General features: G+C 39.6%; 2 protein-coding genes across 25 annotated transcripts in view; one reads left to right on the top strand and one right to left on the bottom strand.

Moving 5' to 3' along the window:
• Positions 1-10,446, top strand: part of APBB2 (amyloid beta precursor protein binding family B member 2) — a 360,720-nt gene extending 350,274 nt beyond the window's left edge. For all 22 annotated transcript variants that reach the window (XM_019640761.1, XM_019640770.1, XM_019640765.1 and 19 more), the window contains 4 exons: positions 481-564; positions 1,939-2,054; positions 3,744-3,923; positions 7,603-10,446. In XM_019640761.1, the coding sequence (XP_019496306.1) occupies positions 481-564; positions 1,939-2,054; positions 3,744-3,923; positions 7,603-7,770 (548 nt within the window). In that variant the 3' untranslated portion in view covers positions 7,771-10,446. The remainder of the gene's footprint in view (positions 1-480; positions 565-1,938; positions 2,055-3,743; positions 3,924-7,602) is intronic.
• The window catches only part of NSUN7 (NOP2/Sun RNA methyltransferase family member 7), a 45,209-nt gene continuing 35,922 nt past the window's right edge, over positions 8,668-17,954 (bottom strand). For all 3 annotated transcript variants that reach the window (XM_019640775.1, XM_019640777.1, XM_019640776.1), the window contains exons 11-12: positions 15,300-15,423; positions 8,668-14,789 (exon numbers count right to left, since the gene is read on the bottom strand). In XM_019640775.1, the coding sequence (XP_019496320.1) occupies positions 14,151-14,789; positions 15,300-15,423 (763 nt within the window). In that variant the 3' untranslated portion in view covers positions 8,668-14,150. The remainder of the gene's footprint in view (positions 14,790-15,299; positions 15,424-17,954) is intronic.

Genomic DNA, 17,954 nt, shown 5'->3' with positions numbered 1-17,954 from the left:
GGACCAAGATGATGAGTTTTGTTGCTGTTGGACAAGATTAAAGAATATTATCTAGTTGTTTTATAGTGCATTTAGAGCCAGGGGTGAGGACCAGCTAGTTAAAAAATATGTGGGTTGATATTGGGGCCAGGGGGGTGGGCTCTGTTTATTTTCTGTGATTGCACCTTTTGTGGTTAAGTTTTCTGTGGGCATAAGCCACACCTAACAAATAGGGTATCAAAAGCTGTCACGTAGCGTACATCAAAGAGACGATGAGAGCTTTAACACACACATTCCAGTTTCTGCTTTCCGATGTCGAATGGGACTTCGATTGATAGAGCCCCAGAGTCTGTGTTCTTATAGAATAATGACCTCGTTTACCTCAGGAAACATAGGACATTATGGCACAGGGGGTGCAATGTGTTCCAGATGACGCAGGTTGGCTGTTTTATGTGTATGTTGAAACTACTGAGAAAGATGTGTTGCTTCTGTTCCCTGCAGTAGATTTCCCAACGCCAAAGACTGAGCTGGTGCAGAAGTTCCACGTGCAGTACTTGGGCATGTTGCCTGTAGACAAACCAGTCGGTATGTGAAACATTTAGTCTTTCCATTTGCAAGTGTTTGGGAGCTCATGGGAGGTATTCACCATCCCAAAAGGGTGGGTCTGCTGTTTCACTCCCTTTCCTTGTCTTGAATCAGGCCACTGCACTGGCAGGGGATCCCCAGAATGTAGGGACTTTGACAAAGCGGGCACATAGTTCTCATTTACCCAGCATTCCAGAAATGCATGACCCAGGACTATAGAAGGGCTCCGCCGTTCTCAAGTGGGGCTTCCGTCTCTGGGGCCAGCATGCCTGCTTTAGTCCTTGTCAACTGGTGGGCAGGTAGGAAGGGCTGAGGGGGCCCTCATGCTTTCCTTTCAAGGCGTGACCCAAAAAACAGTCTGGCAGTTCCTTGAAAGGTTAAACATAAAGTTACCATTTGACCCAGCAATTCTGCTCCTAGGCAGGTACCCAGGTGAAATGAAGACATCTCTTCACACAGAAATTTGTACGTGAGTGTTCATAGCAGCATCATTTGTAATAGTCAAAAAATGGAAACAACTCAAATGTCCATCAACTGATGAATAAAATGTGATACTGCCATACAATAGAATTTTATTCGGCAATGAAAAGGAATAAAGTACTGAAACATGCTACAACATGGAAGAACCTTGACAATATTAGGTTAAATGCAAGAAGCCAATCACAGAGAACCACATACCGTATGATTCCATTTGTATGAAATGTCCCAAATAGCCAGATCTCTAGAGATATAAAGTAAATAAGGAGGAAATGGATGACTCCTAAAAGGTACAGGGTTTCTTTTTGGGACAATGAAAATTTTCTAAACTTGATTGTGGTAAAGGTTGCACAACTCTATGAATATACTAAAAACCGTTGAATTATATACTTTAAATGAGTGACTTGTATGTTTTGTGAATTATATCTCAAAGTTGTTATTTCCATCCCCACCCCTGCAAAAAAACCAGCTGTGGGAACACCCAGCAAAAGTGCCCCATTGACTAGCACACACAACCCTTGTAAAGGTGCCACCACACTTGGCCTTATTTAAATAACAAAGTAAGATAAGAAAGATGGGGTATTCTGCCTTCCGTTGGGTCCCCTTTTCCAAGGCTCTGTGCTTAGAAAAAAGGTCGCATTTGCCTGAGGACTATTTATCCAATCAGGCCTGGGGTGTCTGGAGAGAGAAAGAGAAAGGCGTACCATGGTCTGATGAGATAGGACATTCATGCCACGTCTCTGCAAGTTCTCATTGCCCTTCTTTCTAAAAAGGCTGGCTTTTCTATTTTAAGCGAACATAGAAATGAAAACGTCTTCTGGGGCCATTAAAGAAAAGATCGGGTTAAGAGTGGTAAATAGCTTTCGGACCTTTCACAGCGATCCCTTCCATCCATAGGAATGGATACCCTAAACAACGCCATAGAAAGCCTCATGACTGCATCCAGCAAGGAGGATTGGCCGTCGGTGAACATGAATGTGGCTGATGCTACTGTGACTGTCATCAGTGACAAGGTAAGAAGGATTGGAGGCGCAGTTTGGCCCATCTGGGTTACGGTGAGGTTTTGGATACAATAGCCTTCCATGAAAGTTAGACGCAGAGCCAAGGCTTAACCTCTGGGGAGTTGTGCTTGCTTATGATTAAAATAGCCTACATTCCAAAAAAAAATGTGCCCATTGTGTCTGAATCTCTACACACCCTTTCTTTCCTCTGGACCCAGAAGCTTCTATTCTGGGGCTCCTGATTCGTTCCTTGTATTCCCTAAATATTCAAGTCATCTGCTGGAGGTGACTGTATGACACGAGCAGTAACTCAATACTCTCTGAGCTCCAGTATTGCCTGGGCTGTGTAGTCGGGGGTTGGGGCGCAGGAGGTGCATCTATTATGGAAAGTCCTGTGGTTTGATAGTAGCAGGGGCTTTCAGTCATCTTGAGAGAGGCCAGCATTAGCCTCAGTTCACGTTATCCCAGTTTTGTAGTTGAGGAAACTGAGGCACCAAGAGGTTAAGTAACTACCCAAGGTCATAGAGCTAGAAGTAGCAGGGTCAGGATTTGAATGCAGGCCATTTGGCCCTAGACTCTGCCACCTTCTGCCTTTGTGAAGGACCTGCCATGGAAAGACCACAAGTCCTTGGCTGCTCTACTGTCCACTAGCAGGTCACCTTCACGCCCAGTTCACCTTCTAAAGAAGAGTAAGATGCTTACTGACCCTGCCTGCCTCTCCAGCCTGCTGTGCTGGGTTTTCTTCACATCTTCAAATATGTCACGCCCTTTCCTACCTCAGCTTCTTTGCAAGTTCTCATCCTTCTGTGCTCCACCCCTCTGTCTTACCCAGACTTCAACCTAAACATCATTTCTCCCAAGAAAACTTCCTGGCCTCTCAGACCAGCTTAGTTTACTTGTTAAACCATCCCATAGCACCTGAGTGAGTATTTAATAAGGCAAGATGTTCATGGTGCAGAAGTCAACATGCTAGATGGGTTTACTAATTTAAAAATTACTTATGGGTTCGATGCCCTCAAGTTGAGCTGCCAACAGGTGGCAGGATGGCTCAGCTTAAAAAAAATAAGATAAATAAAATAAAAATTGCTTATGGTTGCTGCAAAGGACATGGTGTTCATACGAATGAATTCTGAATAGTTCTTTACACTGTGTCATATGGCTACCATATGGATACAGATTTGTGAAGAAGAAAACAAATGACGTCGCAGCTTTTTGTTGTACATGGTTTTAGATAGAAATACGATGCAATGTGCTGTTTAGCTTGGGAAGACAAACTAGATGGAAGAGCTCCGTGGCGCCTTTTCTTTTCTCTGAGCGCTCTGGGGTTTCCAGTGGGTTCACCTGGGCACTGAGCGTACGGACAAGACGGAAGGAGCTTACATGACATCGTCCGGCCGCAGTGAACGCACAGGCTTGGAGCCTAGTGGACAGAGAAGGGAACAAACATCGGCCACGGCTGCAGTGCATTTCTGAGCAAGATTAAGTGCTAGAACGAGACCCCCACAGCAGTGGCGGACTTCCCAGCCACGTGTAGAAACTTGTCTTTCTAGAATAACACAAGTCATTTCTAAATTAACACCAGTCCCTAGAGGCGGCCTGTCTAAGCTGGATTCTGTGATGTAAGGTCCGGGCCTGTAAGGCGTTTGTGCCTGTTGCCCGGCTCCCCAGAGCGAGCGAGCTACTGACCAATGTCTCTTGCAGAATGAAGAGGAAATCTTAGTGGAGTGTCGTGTGCGGTTTCTGTCCTTCATGGGCGTTGGGAAGGACATCCATACCTTTGCCTTCATCATGGACACTGGGAGCCAACGCTTTGAGTGCCACGTTTTCTGGTGCGAGCCGAATGCTGGGAACGTGTCCGAGGCGGTGCAGGCCGCCTGCATGGTGAGTCTCGTCTGCTGCACAGCTTTCCCCCCCTCACGCCCCTGCTTGTGTTTGTTGTGCCATAAATTAGAGCAGACTTGCTAATTGACAAGAAGAAAAGCCTGATCTCGAAAGACATGCTTACTGTGTAACGCCCCCAGTCCTGTGGACAGAATCAATATGATAAGCAGTTTGCCGTCTCTAGAGGTGGGGACATCTCCAAGACGCAGGGCCGGATGGAGCCATGTTGTGTCAGGACTGCAGTAACATTGGAAAGGATGAGCTTCCAAACCACAGATCTCAGGCATCTCAATTCTTCATCCCTAATTCCGGTTGTGATCAGGAAATGTTGGTCATGCATGAGCTGGCGCTGTTTGGAACCAACTAAGTACTTTTTTTAAAATGCATTGAACGATTTTTATTTCAGATAGTTTATGTGCATTGTTCTTACAGATTTTATTTACTTTGTATCTGTGGACTCAATGATCTTTCCAACAACCCCATTAGGTAATTATTAGTTCTGTTTTATTTATGAGAAAACAGATTCTCAGAGAAAAGCACGGGCCCCAGGGCACAGAGTTGGTAAGTGACAGAGTCTGCATTCAGCCCCACATTTTTGGGGTAACAAAGCCACTGCTCTTTGCGTCACATATGTGATTTCAAACAAATGAAAATACTCTCTCATTCATTCTGCAAATATCCTTTAAGCACCTATGATGCCAGGCACTGAACAAGTTCTGGGGAAAATGAGGGAACTGTATGAATGTAGGCATCAAAACCAGATACATGGTATGTTCCAGCAGTAGCCGGTTGGGTGGTGGAACTTAGATGTAAGGAGGGGCGGTCCCTATCATGAAGGGCGTGTCATGCCACGGTGTTCATCTTCAGCAAAGATTGTTAAGCAGGAGAGTGAACTAATCCTATAAGATTTTAAAAGTGTACTCTAAAACAAAAGGAAAGGAAACAAAGTGGTGGAGGATTGGTTGAAAAGATGAGGCTGACGTGGGGAGGTCAGCCTGGAGCCCAGGTAACGGCCCAGATGAGAGTTGCGGAGCATCTAAACCAGGAGAGCAGGAGCAGGTGGTTTGAAAGACATTGTAGAGCATCACCTGGCTGGGGAATGAGGAATGCTGGGTTTTGAAGCCCCTGTGTTTTCATTTAATTCAATCCACCATTTATGTGCTGCATGCTTGGATATTTAAGTAAGACTAAAACATGATTCTTGCATTATGGAGTTCATGTATATGGAGGAGACACATAAACTCAAATTCTGTCGATGTAGAAAGTGTTCTAACTAAAAGTGGAAGACTGCACTGGATTGAGAAGTGACTGGGACGAAAACGAAGTGGAAGCCCTGGAAGTGGATTGCTCACAAGTCTGACAGCAAAGGGTAGCTCGAAGCACAGCATCGAGGGGTGCTCACTTGTAGGATTGGGGAGATTTTTAGGCTGCGGGAATGAACCAGTAAAACTGAATTGAAGTGGGATCATATGGCTGGGGCAAGGTTGCAGTGGCAGGGTAAGAGGCTGGGGGAGGGGCTCAGCCTGCGGAGTGGGTTAGAGTGACTTTGATGCTGGCCAGAAGATGCCAAGGTGGAGTTTAAAGAAATTGAGGGAGTTCTGTGGTTTTACATACAGTACAGAGCTGGGTTAAGAATGAGGGGAAAGGATGAGGTGGATGGCAGATGGCAAAGGTGGGGAATTAGAAAATAGAGCCGATTGACTTTTATCATCAAAAACGCCTTTGAAATGGAGAGGGAAGGATGGAGAAGGGAAGGGAGAACCTGGTGTGTGTACTCATTACCTGGCATTATTCTTACCACAGTTCTTGGTTAGATGTACACTTCCCCTCGTTCTAACCCAGATATGCCTGCATGTAAGGGAGCAGGGCCAGGTGGAGGGGAGCAAGGGTGGCAGAGGGGTCAGCATGAACCCCCTGATCAGGGAGACAGAGATGGAATGAAGGGGCTGTGTGAGAAAACAGAGAATGCGAGAGTTCAGTCAACCAAAAATGGAGGATGACTGTGTAGATATTTCATGAAACTGAAAAGGATCATAACAGATGGTTTTAGTTATAAAATGAATGGCTTTCAGCCTTAATTATACATTTCAAATGCTGACGACAATTAAATAATTAGCCTTATCACTGGTTAAGTTAGTCTTCTGATTCCCAGACCCATTTTCTCTCTAAGAAGCAATTTTTACTCATTTGCTTACTGTTTTAATTGTATTAGGGCCATCAGCTAAAGTGGCTCAGCCAGACCTATATAAGGCATACTAAAAAAAATCAAACCTTTCTTTTCAGTGTTTATAACTCAGTCTTTCCTCTTGATTCACACTGTACGATTCTCCATCTGAAATATCTATGCATGAATTTATACCATCTGAAATATCTATAGCGAAAACACGTTCTTTAGAATCTACTTAATTTTTAGGCATATTTTGCAGCTGTGTGGTAGAGGCCCAGCTGAAGATACTTTGGTGAAATTTAGAATAAAATAAGGGGATCTTTAATGAATTCATGAGGTGCAGTTTTGACTCGGGCTGGATGCACACATCCAGCATATAACCAGCATCGGGAACGCCCAGTCCAGTGAACACAACTGCCCATTGCCTTAGAAGTATGTGGTCTGGGCTGTGCTGCAGACCTAGCAAGATCACTTATCCGGAGGAGACACGTGATGAATCATTTTTGGTATGCTTGGGTTGCGAGGGGCTAGTTTGGTGGCCTATGGGCTCTGACGGGGTTGTGACCCAGCGTCTTGCTATAAATGGTTTATGCTTCTTGGAGGAAGTATCGGCCTAATTCACAAGTGTCCTAAGGAACCTATTAATATTTAAGTAGATTTTTAAAAATCAGCCATGGAATTATTTTGAAGTGCCTGAATTAGAAAAAACCATTTGATAAATTTTAACCTTTTTATCTAATTTTGAAGAATGATTTATTTTTGCATTAATACAAAGGCAGGTAGATTGTGTTGTTATATTTTTAAAGGATAGAAACTGTCCGTGGTGCCAGTGCTAATGGTTTTTTCAATTACTCTGTTAAGATTTAGACTTGTTTATAAAATGTGTCCTAAAATCTGTGAAGATGTCAATCTTACTTATTAAAGCAGAAAATAGGGAAGGGAACAAATATTTATGATTGCCTTCTGCGTTGCTAGGCCTATTTTAGGCATTCTACAAGTACTCCGTAATCATAACATTCTCCGTAAAGGTTCCCATTCTTCAACCATTTTACAACTGAAGAATCTGAGACTCAGAGATTTAATAACTTGGAGTTATATGGTTCAGAAGCAGAAGAGCCTAGACTGGAACTGTGCCCTTTCTACCGTGCTGTCTCAATTAGCCATTGGATGTTTCTCTGAGGGAAATTTTAATTAATAATATGTCTCCCAATCCTTTTTCATTAGCTCTTTGACTATGAGGTATGTAAATTGCAGCCTGTGAATATAGAGGGTGGAGATGGATAGAAGAAAAAGGTTGCAAAAGCCAAAACATCTTTGAGGAGCCTAATGATCTTTTAAGAGAATTTAGAATGCTCCACTTGAAGAAAAAGATAATAAACTCTTGGATTCATGTTTAGGAGCTAGGTTGTTAACTTTTGGTAGTAAATGTACTAGTGATGAATGAAAATCACATTAAACAAGAAGGGAGGATACATTATTAACGACCATGAAATATACTTTGTTCTATTTCAGTTACGATACCAGAAGTGCTTGGTAGCGAGGCCACCTTCTCAAAAACTTCGACCACCTCCTCCGCCAGCAGACTCAGTGACCAGAAGAGTCACAACCAATGTAAAACGAGGGGTTTTGTCCCTCATTGACACTTTGAAACAGAAACGCCCTGTCACAGAAACGCCATAGCTACAGATGTTGCAGGACTCTGTAATACGTACCTGAAGATTGAATAGCTACACTAAAGATGAACTGATATCCGACCTTCCATTCAGTTGCTGATGCTTTGTCTTCAGAGAATTTATCCTTAACCACACAGTGTTAGACAAGCATGTTCTCACGTCTTGCCACCATCATGTGATATGAAAAGAAGCATGACTAATTTTTTTGCTGTCAGTAAGTTACATCATGAGCAGTGGAAGGTCTTTTTCTTATTGTAAATAGGGTGAACATTACTTAACTTCACACACAGAGAAGAATGTGGCCACACCCCTCCTAGTGAACGAACGCTGAGTCCTTGGAGTGAATGACGCCTGAAGTGGTTTCACCATCTTCTTGACAGGATCTGTCACAAGCAACTTTTAAGTCCAACAGCACTTGGCCCTGTTTTCAACCTTGGAGTAGACACTGTATGCCAGATACCATTGAAATGCTGTAACAATAGGATGATGAGTTTTTGTTTTAGTTATTCACAAAATTGAACCTTTTGGTTGACAAAATTGGCTATTGGCATCAGTATAGAAACCAACTGGCAGCTTTCCTTGATGAACCCTTTGACACATGGACACCATTTCATGTCTACAGCTGTTTGTGGGATGTTGGGGGGAAAAAGTGAAACTTCAAAATTGAAAAACCAAATTTCAGAAATTAAAATAGAAAACAATAGCCTTTTTTTTCAGATGGCTTTCAAACTGATTATTAAGAGAAAGAGATTAACAAAATCATAATGCATTTGGGTGGGACATACTCATACTTCTGCCTTATATTGTACAATGCAGCTAGAGAATTATAGTTCACTATGGCCAGTCTCTACATAAACATTAAAATGGAATATTCCTTGTAAGCCTTTCATCCTTGGTTTGCTAATTAGCAAATATGCAATTTGGAGTTGAGGAAATGTCATTTATATTTCAGATCTTCACCACCATGTTATTTTGTTAGTCCAAGTCCACCTCCGAAGTAAACGTGCTAGCATTCTGCATCTAGCTCAATCTTACCCTAATGCTTTTTGCCCAGAAAGCTGTCTGTCCATCATGTATTGTCCATGGCAACAAATTACAACCTTTCTTGAATTTATATATTTAATATTAGAATTTGTTGGACTTTACTAGATATATTTTTAAATTTATATTGTTTTCCATTTTATTTTCAAGATTTAAAAATTTCCTATCAGAGCAAAATATGCATAAGAACAATGGACTATTTAACAACTTTCCCCAAAATAGCACTTTCCAGCTTCTCTCTATATAGATATAAAATTTAGCTGTAAAGATTCACATGTTTAGACCCTTGTTGACATTCTTTTAAAAGGAATTTACTAAGGAGATCTATCTAAACATTAGTGTTGTTTTTTTAATGTCAAAATTAACATTTTATAACACCCAGTAATAAAAGTAACTGCTTTATTCACTGCTATGTACTTGTCAGATGGTTTCCACATTCTTGTCCCATTTGAGCTTTATAAGGTAGAGAAGGCACTAAACGGGTCTGAGAAAAGCAGGAAGTACCAGGAGGCTCCATCACCCAGCCTACGATCTCACAAAAGTTAGTGAGAAAACCAGGACCGGGACCCATGCTTCCTAACTCCCAGTTACGCTGTTTCCACACCAGCTGGGAAGTCTTTCCAAAATTACTCTGGGCATATCCAGTTATGGTCAGGAAATCTTAGAGTTCCCTGGATAAAGAGGGAAATGTGTTCAAATTACTCACATAGTGGTATGAATTATAAACCTTGCCTTCTCTCTGTGCAGGACTGTTTCCCTACAGTGCCTTGAACAGGTTACAGAGGACAGGATTCCACAGGCAGTACCGCCTGTTCAGACGGCCAGTTTTCCAGGGATAATGTTACATGTGGTAGAGAGGTTTCTGATTCATGATACCTGGCTACCAGAGAACATGATGGAATGAGGAGGTGGCCTCCTGCCTCTATCGCTCAGAATTCTGGAACTGTTGCTAGGACCTTAGTGTAAGGACAAAAAAGATGCCACTATAGAAATGAATTCTGCTCACCAGCCTATATACTTCTACCTGCAGTAACCAATGCCATCTTAAGAAATTACTGCATTAAGAAAATCCTTCCTGTGCCCTTGGAAAGCTATTCAAAATTCAATCATGATCTTTCATCTTGATCTCCATAATGAAATGTTTTAGTGTGATAAACTTCAAAATTCTGAACAAATAGTCCACTTTTATATTGGCAATCTCTACCAGAACCCCCTATTCATTTTTGTTTGTTTATTTTCAGGATCAAGAATACTGAGCTAGCTTTAAGTAGCAAACTGATTTATATATGCAACTAGAGGATACATTAAGATGAATGATAGCCTTTATGTATTGAAAACTTTACTGCAGATACTTTGTTTGGAAGATAGCTTTGCATACTAAATGCAATTAATTTTGTAGAATTAATTATGTTAAATAGTATGTTCAGACACTTTCTGCCATGGCCAAAAAGTATGTATGAAAGTATGTGTGTATTTTTCTGTGAAAGGATGCCAGTGTTTTACCTGATATTGCAGTGACACTTCAGTTATCTATGCATTCTTTGTATCTGTGACTCGGTAAACAGGCAGCCATGTTCACTATGCCTTGTATGTCTTATCATTTTTTTAATCAACCTGTTAAATACAGCTTAAAATATTTTTATTTTATTTATTCTATTTTTACGGAAATATACTGCATTATTGTGTTAATGTATTATCTTTCGTGGATATTATCTCACACTGTATCCAGGTCTACGTAATCTCAGTGAACTATATACATTTGCCTAAAAGGTGGTTTTGTAATTACTTGTAGTCACATTTTATTGGGAGTATGTAGAAGAAAAGGCAGAATGCTTCAAGTTCCTTTTATTTTTGAAAGCAGCTAGACAGTCCCAGACCCGCAGCCTCATCCGTGTGCTCCTGGGCAGCCTCAAGGGGAATGGCCAACAAGCCTGTGGCAAAAAGTTTTCCTTTGCAAACTGAAGCACTGCTTGGTGCTTCGTTTCTGTAGCCTTCACAACAGTGTAATCTCATCTAAAAGACAGACACAAGTCCACATGCCCTTAGTTTCCACCCGTAGCTAATTAGGACCATTGTTTTTGTTTGTCTGTCTGATGCATGAAGGCACATTAGACTCATTTCCATTAAAGTAAGTTCTTGGTGTAAACTGTAGGCACTGCTGCTTTTTAAAAAAATCCACGTTATGATTTTATGATGGCATTGGTAAGACGATTCTACAGAAGATAATTTACTAGAAGTCCTAAATCTTTCCTCCTTTTCTTGTATGACACACTCGTTTCATAAGCATTGCAATACAAATTCAAGATTTCATGAAAAACAATGCTCTGATATTAGCACAATTGAACCAGTAAAACCATTCGTTCTCTAGTGTGCCAGGCTTACTTAACCTGATACACAGCTTAACATGTGTTATACGGCCAGTAAAATGAAGTTTAATTTATTTCAACTTCAGGGGAAAGATACTGTTCATACTTGATTGATGAGAGCACCCCCTGCCATTCAAAGCAGCTTGTTGATCCTGAAAGAACATTTGGTTTTGCTTTCTGCCCCTTTTGCTGTTGACCACTTTTACACATTTAAATGTAATATGTTGTGAGAATAAACTTAGCTGCATAAAGTGTTTGACTCATTTATCTGCCATCTCAGTCATATATATATCCAGGAATAGAAATATAAGTTTAGTGTCTCCACACTAGTCATTTTCAAAATTATTCTTACCTCAAATTAAAAATCATTTTAGTAATGTAAGATTCTGCTGTGATTAGTTATTGCCTATTTCCACCTGGTAAGAGCTAGAAAGTAAATTTTGAGTAATTCATCACACTGTTCTTATTTGGAAGAACAGCTGTCATTTTGGACACGCAAGCCTATTTAGTCACCAAACTTGAGGCTTGTGTAAGCAGTCTTTCTAGTACTAAGAGAGTCTATCTTTGATTTCCTTTAAGAACCTGACATAAAGAAGAATAGAGTTGTACAAGCACTGAATCCCGAGTCAAAGGTAACTAGAAAAACAAATCAGTTGAATCTGGTTTAGTTTAACTGTTAGATATGTGGAAGAAGATGAATCGAATTTAAAGTATGTACCCATTTTTGGCTCATCTTGCATTTCCCCTGATAGTTTCTCTCGATCAAAGACAGCTACTCTCAAGGAAGAAAGTTTCATGGTTTCAGGTATTATAGTGATAAATAATTTCAGATAAAAATCTGAATTTGCTATTGGAGTATCTAAATAACAGTAACTCCATTTTAGATTTTTGCAACACTTGATTCTAAGAAGCTCAAGAAAGAAGAATGTCTGTTACCGATATTCTCTTTCACTAGAATTCTTATACTGTTTTTATCCCAAGTACTTTTTACTATTTAAATTTTTTAAATAATTGATATGTCATTCTTAGAAGATTCTCAAAGAAGAAAACTGCAGGTTTAATTAATGAGTGGTTTAATTCAGAGTCTCCATATACTTCTAAAGAGAAAAATAATTTAGTGACAAGGTGCGTGCTATGAGATACTGAATATAAGTGGTTAAAGTTGTGACATGACACGAATTGTGCTACTATAGAAATCAGAAAAATATCCCGAACTATTTCATGAGTTTTCTTTTTATAACATCACAAAAAATTAAAATCTCAAACCTGCTACTCTTGCACAATGGAGTACTTACTTTTCAGCCTGGGGCAGGAGTAAGAGGGTTCGAAAAGAATAAAAGATTCCTGGGATAAAATAGCAGCTCTTCACCGAAACAAGTTCAGTTCAACTGCACTGGCCTCCCAAAGGTATGGACTACTGTATGCCAGAGAGTGAGAGGAAGAGAAGGAAACTAATTTTTAGAGCAAAGCGATACATAGTTTTTGATTTCTGAAATTAGTAAAATGAGCTGAGCATTCAAAATACTTCTGTACATTTTAAGAGTTATATGAGAATCCTTTCGGAATTTAAAATACAATAAACCTGGTTCGAGTATAAAAAGTTTTGTTTCTTCACTGACAAATTTTACTGATAAATGTAAATCTTCAGCTAAAATAAAAATAATTTATTACTATTAAAATGATATTCACCATTTATTATCCTCATTTCAAGTGAGAAAATAAAGATAGACTATAAGAGCTGAAATAGACCTAAACATTCATCTAGAAGAAGATAACGTTCTCCTAAAAACATGCCACCTGAATTGAACATTTAGGAATTTATGTAACACTATTCAACACAATGGGATTCTGAAAATAGAACAATTCAAACTATGTGTACATTTTTTAAACACTAGGATTTATAGTTGTAACTTACTTTAATGTCAAGCAGTTTCTTTTGCCATGATGAAAAAAGATCGACCCAGAAATTATAATCATACCAACTTTTAGTAGGCAATTGATAATACATTCAAGATGAATTGACTTAATATAATTAACATAGTGCTATATTTTAATTGTGCATCAGAAATGATTTACTAAAATTTGATTACTCTGCCATTTGAAATGACTTGTAGATTTTAGTATTTAACCTGATCTTTGAATAGAATCAGAAATTTTTAAGGGTTTTTTCAACAATAGGTGTCACTTGTATTCAATAGTTTGCCTCTTCCTTAGAATTATTACTATTTAGATGGAAATTTGCTTACAGTCACTTTTTTACAACAGTATTTGGCATAAATAGAAGGGAGAGCTGATTGTGTTCGATCTGCTCAGGGTCCTGGAAGCTCTCAACAGCTTTCACTCTGTAAGTGGGACATCTGAACTACCCTCACCTGGAACTTTGGAACTTCTTATCCTTCCTACTCATCCTCATTACAAAACTCATATCATCCCCTGCTTAAAGACTCTTGATATTTGAGAACCTCGATAATGACTGAAGATGATAAACTACTACTGACTAGACACTGAAAAGCAATCTGAAGTCAGTGCAGGGGGCATCTTTTCCATATCTGCTTTTTCATAAACTGCATCACAAATAAGCTTGAAAAAAAACCCTGTCATAATAAGGCAAACAGTGTTTCCCTTCAGGAAAAATTGTTGCAGCTTTCTTTTTTAAAATGGTGTCCTAAGTCCACACTGAACGTTAACAAGAGTGAGACAAGTTCCAACAGCTGATACTGAGTCTACAAGTGGACATTCTAGAACAGATCAGCATTGAGCTGTTGAAATATCTTCATTTTGCTTTGCTTAACCACCTCCATTATTGCTTCTCACTTGTCTTAATTCTCTTGAAGGTACTGTCACATTTAGACGAAACTAAGTGACTGAAAGGATGAGTATCTTGTGTAGGAATGTCTAACCTTCAGAGAAATATCAGACTTTGAAAAAAAAATCAACTGCTTTTTGAGCACTGTAAAAAACAAAAAACAAAAAACGACAGTCAAAGCCATGGTCGGCGACATCTGAGTAGGAAGGAAGGTAGGTTTTCTTTAGGCTTGTCCCCTTTTCTGGATAGCAATGGTGTGGTAAGGTAGCTGGGCATCACAGTCTTGGGTCCAGCCCAATGACAGTAAAAATGTTGAGCTGGTATCTGAGGTCTGATCCCTTGGGGACTTGAAAATGGCAACATTACTGGAGGCAAAACAATCTCCACAGGTTTCAATGCAACCATTCTGTCCTCTGGGCGATGTCTTACGAAGTGTGTCGGACGTTCATATGGTCTGGGGGGAGCTGTGTTCTTCATAAATGCAGGCACTAAAGGGTTTGTGGCAGGCTTGTTGGTTTTCCTGACCTGTGAGGAAGGGCCCACTTGAGTTGTATTTTTCTGTGGAAGAGATGTTTTTGTTGTTGATGTTTCTGACCAATTAGTATTTGCATTAGTTTCTCGATTCAGGAACTCAGCAATTTTCATTTGGATGCTGTTGCCATCAGTAGTGGAAGCTTTTGGCAATGATGTTTTTGATTTTTTCTTCTTTTTCTCCTGTTTTGAAGATTTACCCAACTCGATCCCATCCAGTAGACCCTTTGCCGCAGCACGAGCCAAAACATCTTTCACAGACACTGTCTCAGATGGGTCCCGCTACAATTGAAGCAGTTAATAAATGTAAGAGTTAACTACTAGTGTGTATATTACAAATATTTATTAGCGTTTAAGCAAAAATGAGAGTATATCATACTAAAAAAAAATGTTTTTTTAGGCTTTAGTCCCTAATATATCCCATAAGCCTCAGCAAATGACTTTTTTTGTCCTTAAACCTCCCCATTTATGAACCTGACCAAAAAAAAAAAAAAAAGATTACAGAGCTTATTTCTTATATGTAAAATAGATTAATTAGATGTTGACAAAGTGCTTGTAGAAGTGGGGGTGGAGATCAGACAGAAAGGAACCCTCAGGAGAAGTATAAAGATAGAAACAGGGAAAAAAATTTTTTTTTTTTTGCTACACAATACTAATATTTTCCAGCCCTTTAGCTATGTATAAAATAAGCACACCATTACAAAATGCTCATAAAGTTACTAGGTCCCTTTCATGAGGTTTTTTTTGGTTCTTAATTACAAAGTACATACATTGGGATTTTTTCCCCCTTACCTCCCTTGTTAGAACAGAAAGAAAACAGCCATTGGTAATTGCAGATGGTTCCATTCTGAAAAATTTATCAGTAGACAAATGTATTTCCTTTAAGGAGCAAAGTGGAAGAACAGGAGGACTAAGCCTGCAGTGGACATGAGCAAACAGTTCATAATTAGAATGGCTAATTTTCCAATCAAGGGAGATAGTAAATTGCAACAAATATCCTTCTATTATGTTTAACCAATCATTTAAACAAAATTCCTAAATAAGGATAAAATGCTGATGCAGTACAATACTACTGAGACAGGATAGGTAGCGTAGGAAATTGACAACCCCCTCCAGTATACGACGTGAGGTGCCTCACTAGTCACACAGCTGTATCCGGCACCTGCTGCTGAAGAAGAACAAGAACCAGTTTCATCCAGCAAAGCTAATCCCCTGGACCAGGGACTGACCTTTAGCTAATTATAACATCATTATAATCTCATTTACATTGTGGTTACTACAACTCCCATATTACATCTGATGCCATGACAGTTCCGGAAAAGACAAATAAGGAAACAACTGATGATCCCGCCTACTGGGAGGAATCTGAGGAGCCATGTCAATGAGATATCACCAGACCCTGCCCCTGGGATGTATAAATACCCCTGTCAGGGCTTCCTCAGTGCCACTCGCTCTCTGAGTTCACCCACACTTCCCTGTCAAGTGTGTACTTTCTTTTGAATAAACTTCCTCTGCTCTCTGCCATCAGTCTCCCTCTTGAATTCTTTCTCATGTGGAGATAAGAACTTGGTCACTGCTGCTCTGGGTTGAGTCCTTTCTTGGACATCCCCATGAGCCTCTGGTGACACTATTATAACTTTAAAACTCTAATATTTCTTGTTAATTCATAATTTATGCTACTTCCCAAGTCCTCCATCTTTAAACAACTATGCCAAGAATACCAACCTTTCAACAAATTAAAAGCTCTTCCCCAAGTCATTAATATGTTAACAAAAAAGGCTCCTATTATCAAAACATGTAAATAAGTATAGTAATCACAAAGGTACAATCCGGGGCCAGCTGAGTGGCTCAGTTGGTTAAGAGTTGGCTTAAGAGTGTAAGCTCTGAGCAACAGGACCGCAGGTTCGATTCCCACATAGGCCAGTGATGCTGCGCCTGAGGTGAGCTGTCGCTGAGCTGCCAACAGGTGGCAGGATGGCTCAGCTGGAGTAACAACAAGATTGCCTGTTCGATGGTGGGCTACACCCACCTGCAATTAAGATTGAACTGGGCACCTTGAGCTGAGCTGCCGCCTGGATGGCTCAGTGGATAGAGGGTGCACTCTTAACAACAAGGCTGCTGGTTCAACTCCTGCATGGGATGGTGGCTACACCCACCCGCAACTAAGATTGAACACAGCACCTTGAGCTTAGAGGCCACGAACTGCCGACCGGCAGCCAGATGGCGACTGGCGCCCTCCACAACGAAGACTGAAGAACAACAACTTGTCTGTTCCCCCTCCCCAATTCCCCAACACTGTTCCCCTCCCCCAACTCCCCAATAAAATCTGTAAAAAAAAGGTACAATCCAAAATATCCTTTACCTCCACATGTTGTCAAAATACAAAAGCTATGACTTCCTTCTTTGTTACTTTTTGCACAATTACAATGGCCTATTATTTTAACTATATTGTTCTTACCAATAACTGTTTTGAGTATTAATGGATGAATTATGTAGTGTTCAAGGAAGTACATAACAAAGAAAAGACTTTGTGTCAAAAATACAAAAATCTCTAATCACTAATATATTTAAAATAAAATTTTGGTTTTTAAATTTAATATTTAATTTCTCATTAACTAGTAAGTAGTTTATTTATAAATAATTCTTATATTCCCATACTTTTACAATTAAAATATATTTAATCAAAACAATAAACACTTTTCTACATACATTAAAATATTAGGAACTCTCAATAATTTTGTATATTATATTCTGAAATTTAAAACCATTTAAAATGTATATTCATTCATTATTTGCCTACTAAGTGCAAAGCACATAAATAAAATACTAATTGATTCTCTTAAATTGTTAATTTAGTTGGAGAAATTAATTCGTTTATAATAATATAAAGATAAATATAAAAATGCTGATCCAAGGAGAGACAAAATTATGTAGCAGTACAAAATAAGGTACAATTAACTCTGGCCATGGGAGATGGTAAATATGAAGACATCATAGAGGAAGTAGCATCAGTGCTGTTTCTTGAAGAATCAGTAAGTTTCAATAAGGTACAGAAGGTGATTCTGGACAGAAAGAAGAACATAAACAAAAAGCCCAAGTGTCATGAAAATGCATGTTTAGGGTACAGTAAGTATTTCCATGTGTCTGGGGCATAAGGTGAGTAAGGGGATGTGGAGGTCACTTAGGATGTGGGCACACTCACATGACCTCAAATAACACTCCAAAGAGTAGGGCAATTGGTAGTACTTTAATAAATGTTTAAGCTGCACTGAGCTGTGTAGGTTCTAAAGGCAAGAGAGCTAGTTGCCCCTCCCTCCAGCCCTGTAACCAACACACTGAGGTTCTGAAGCCTATTCATATATGTTCTCTACACAAAGAGAAATCATCAAAAAAATTTTTCACTCATAAGGTAAAGAATACTCTGAAAAATGATTATTTCTTACCAAT

Source organism: Hipposideros armiger, unplaced genomic scaffold, assembly GCF_001890085.2.
Source record: "Hipposideros armiger isolate ML-2016 unplaced genomic scaffold, ASM189008v1 scaffold_53, whole genome shotgun sequence".
NCBI classification, from domain to species: Eukaryota; Metazoa; Chordata; class Mammalia; order Chiroptera; family Hipposideridae; genus Hipposideros; species Hipposideros armiger.
This window is presented reverse-complemented; position numbering and strand designations above follow the sequence as displayed.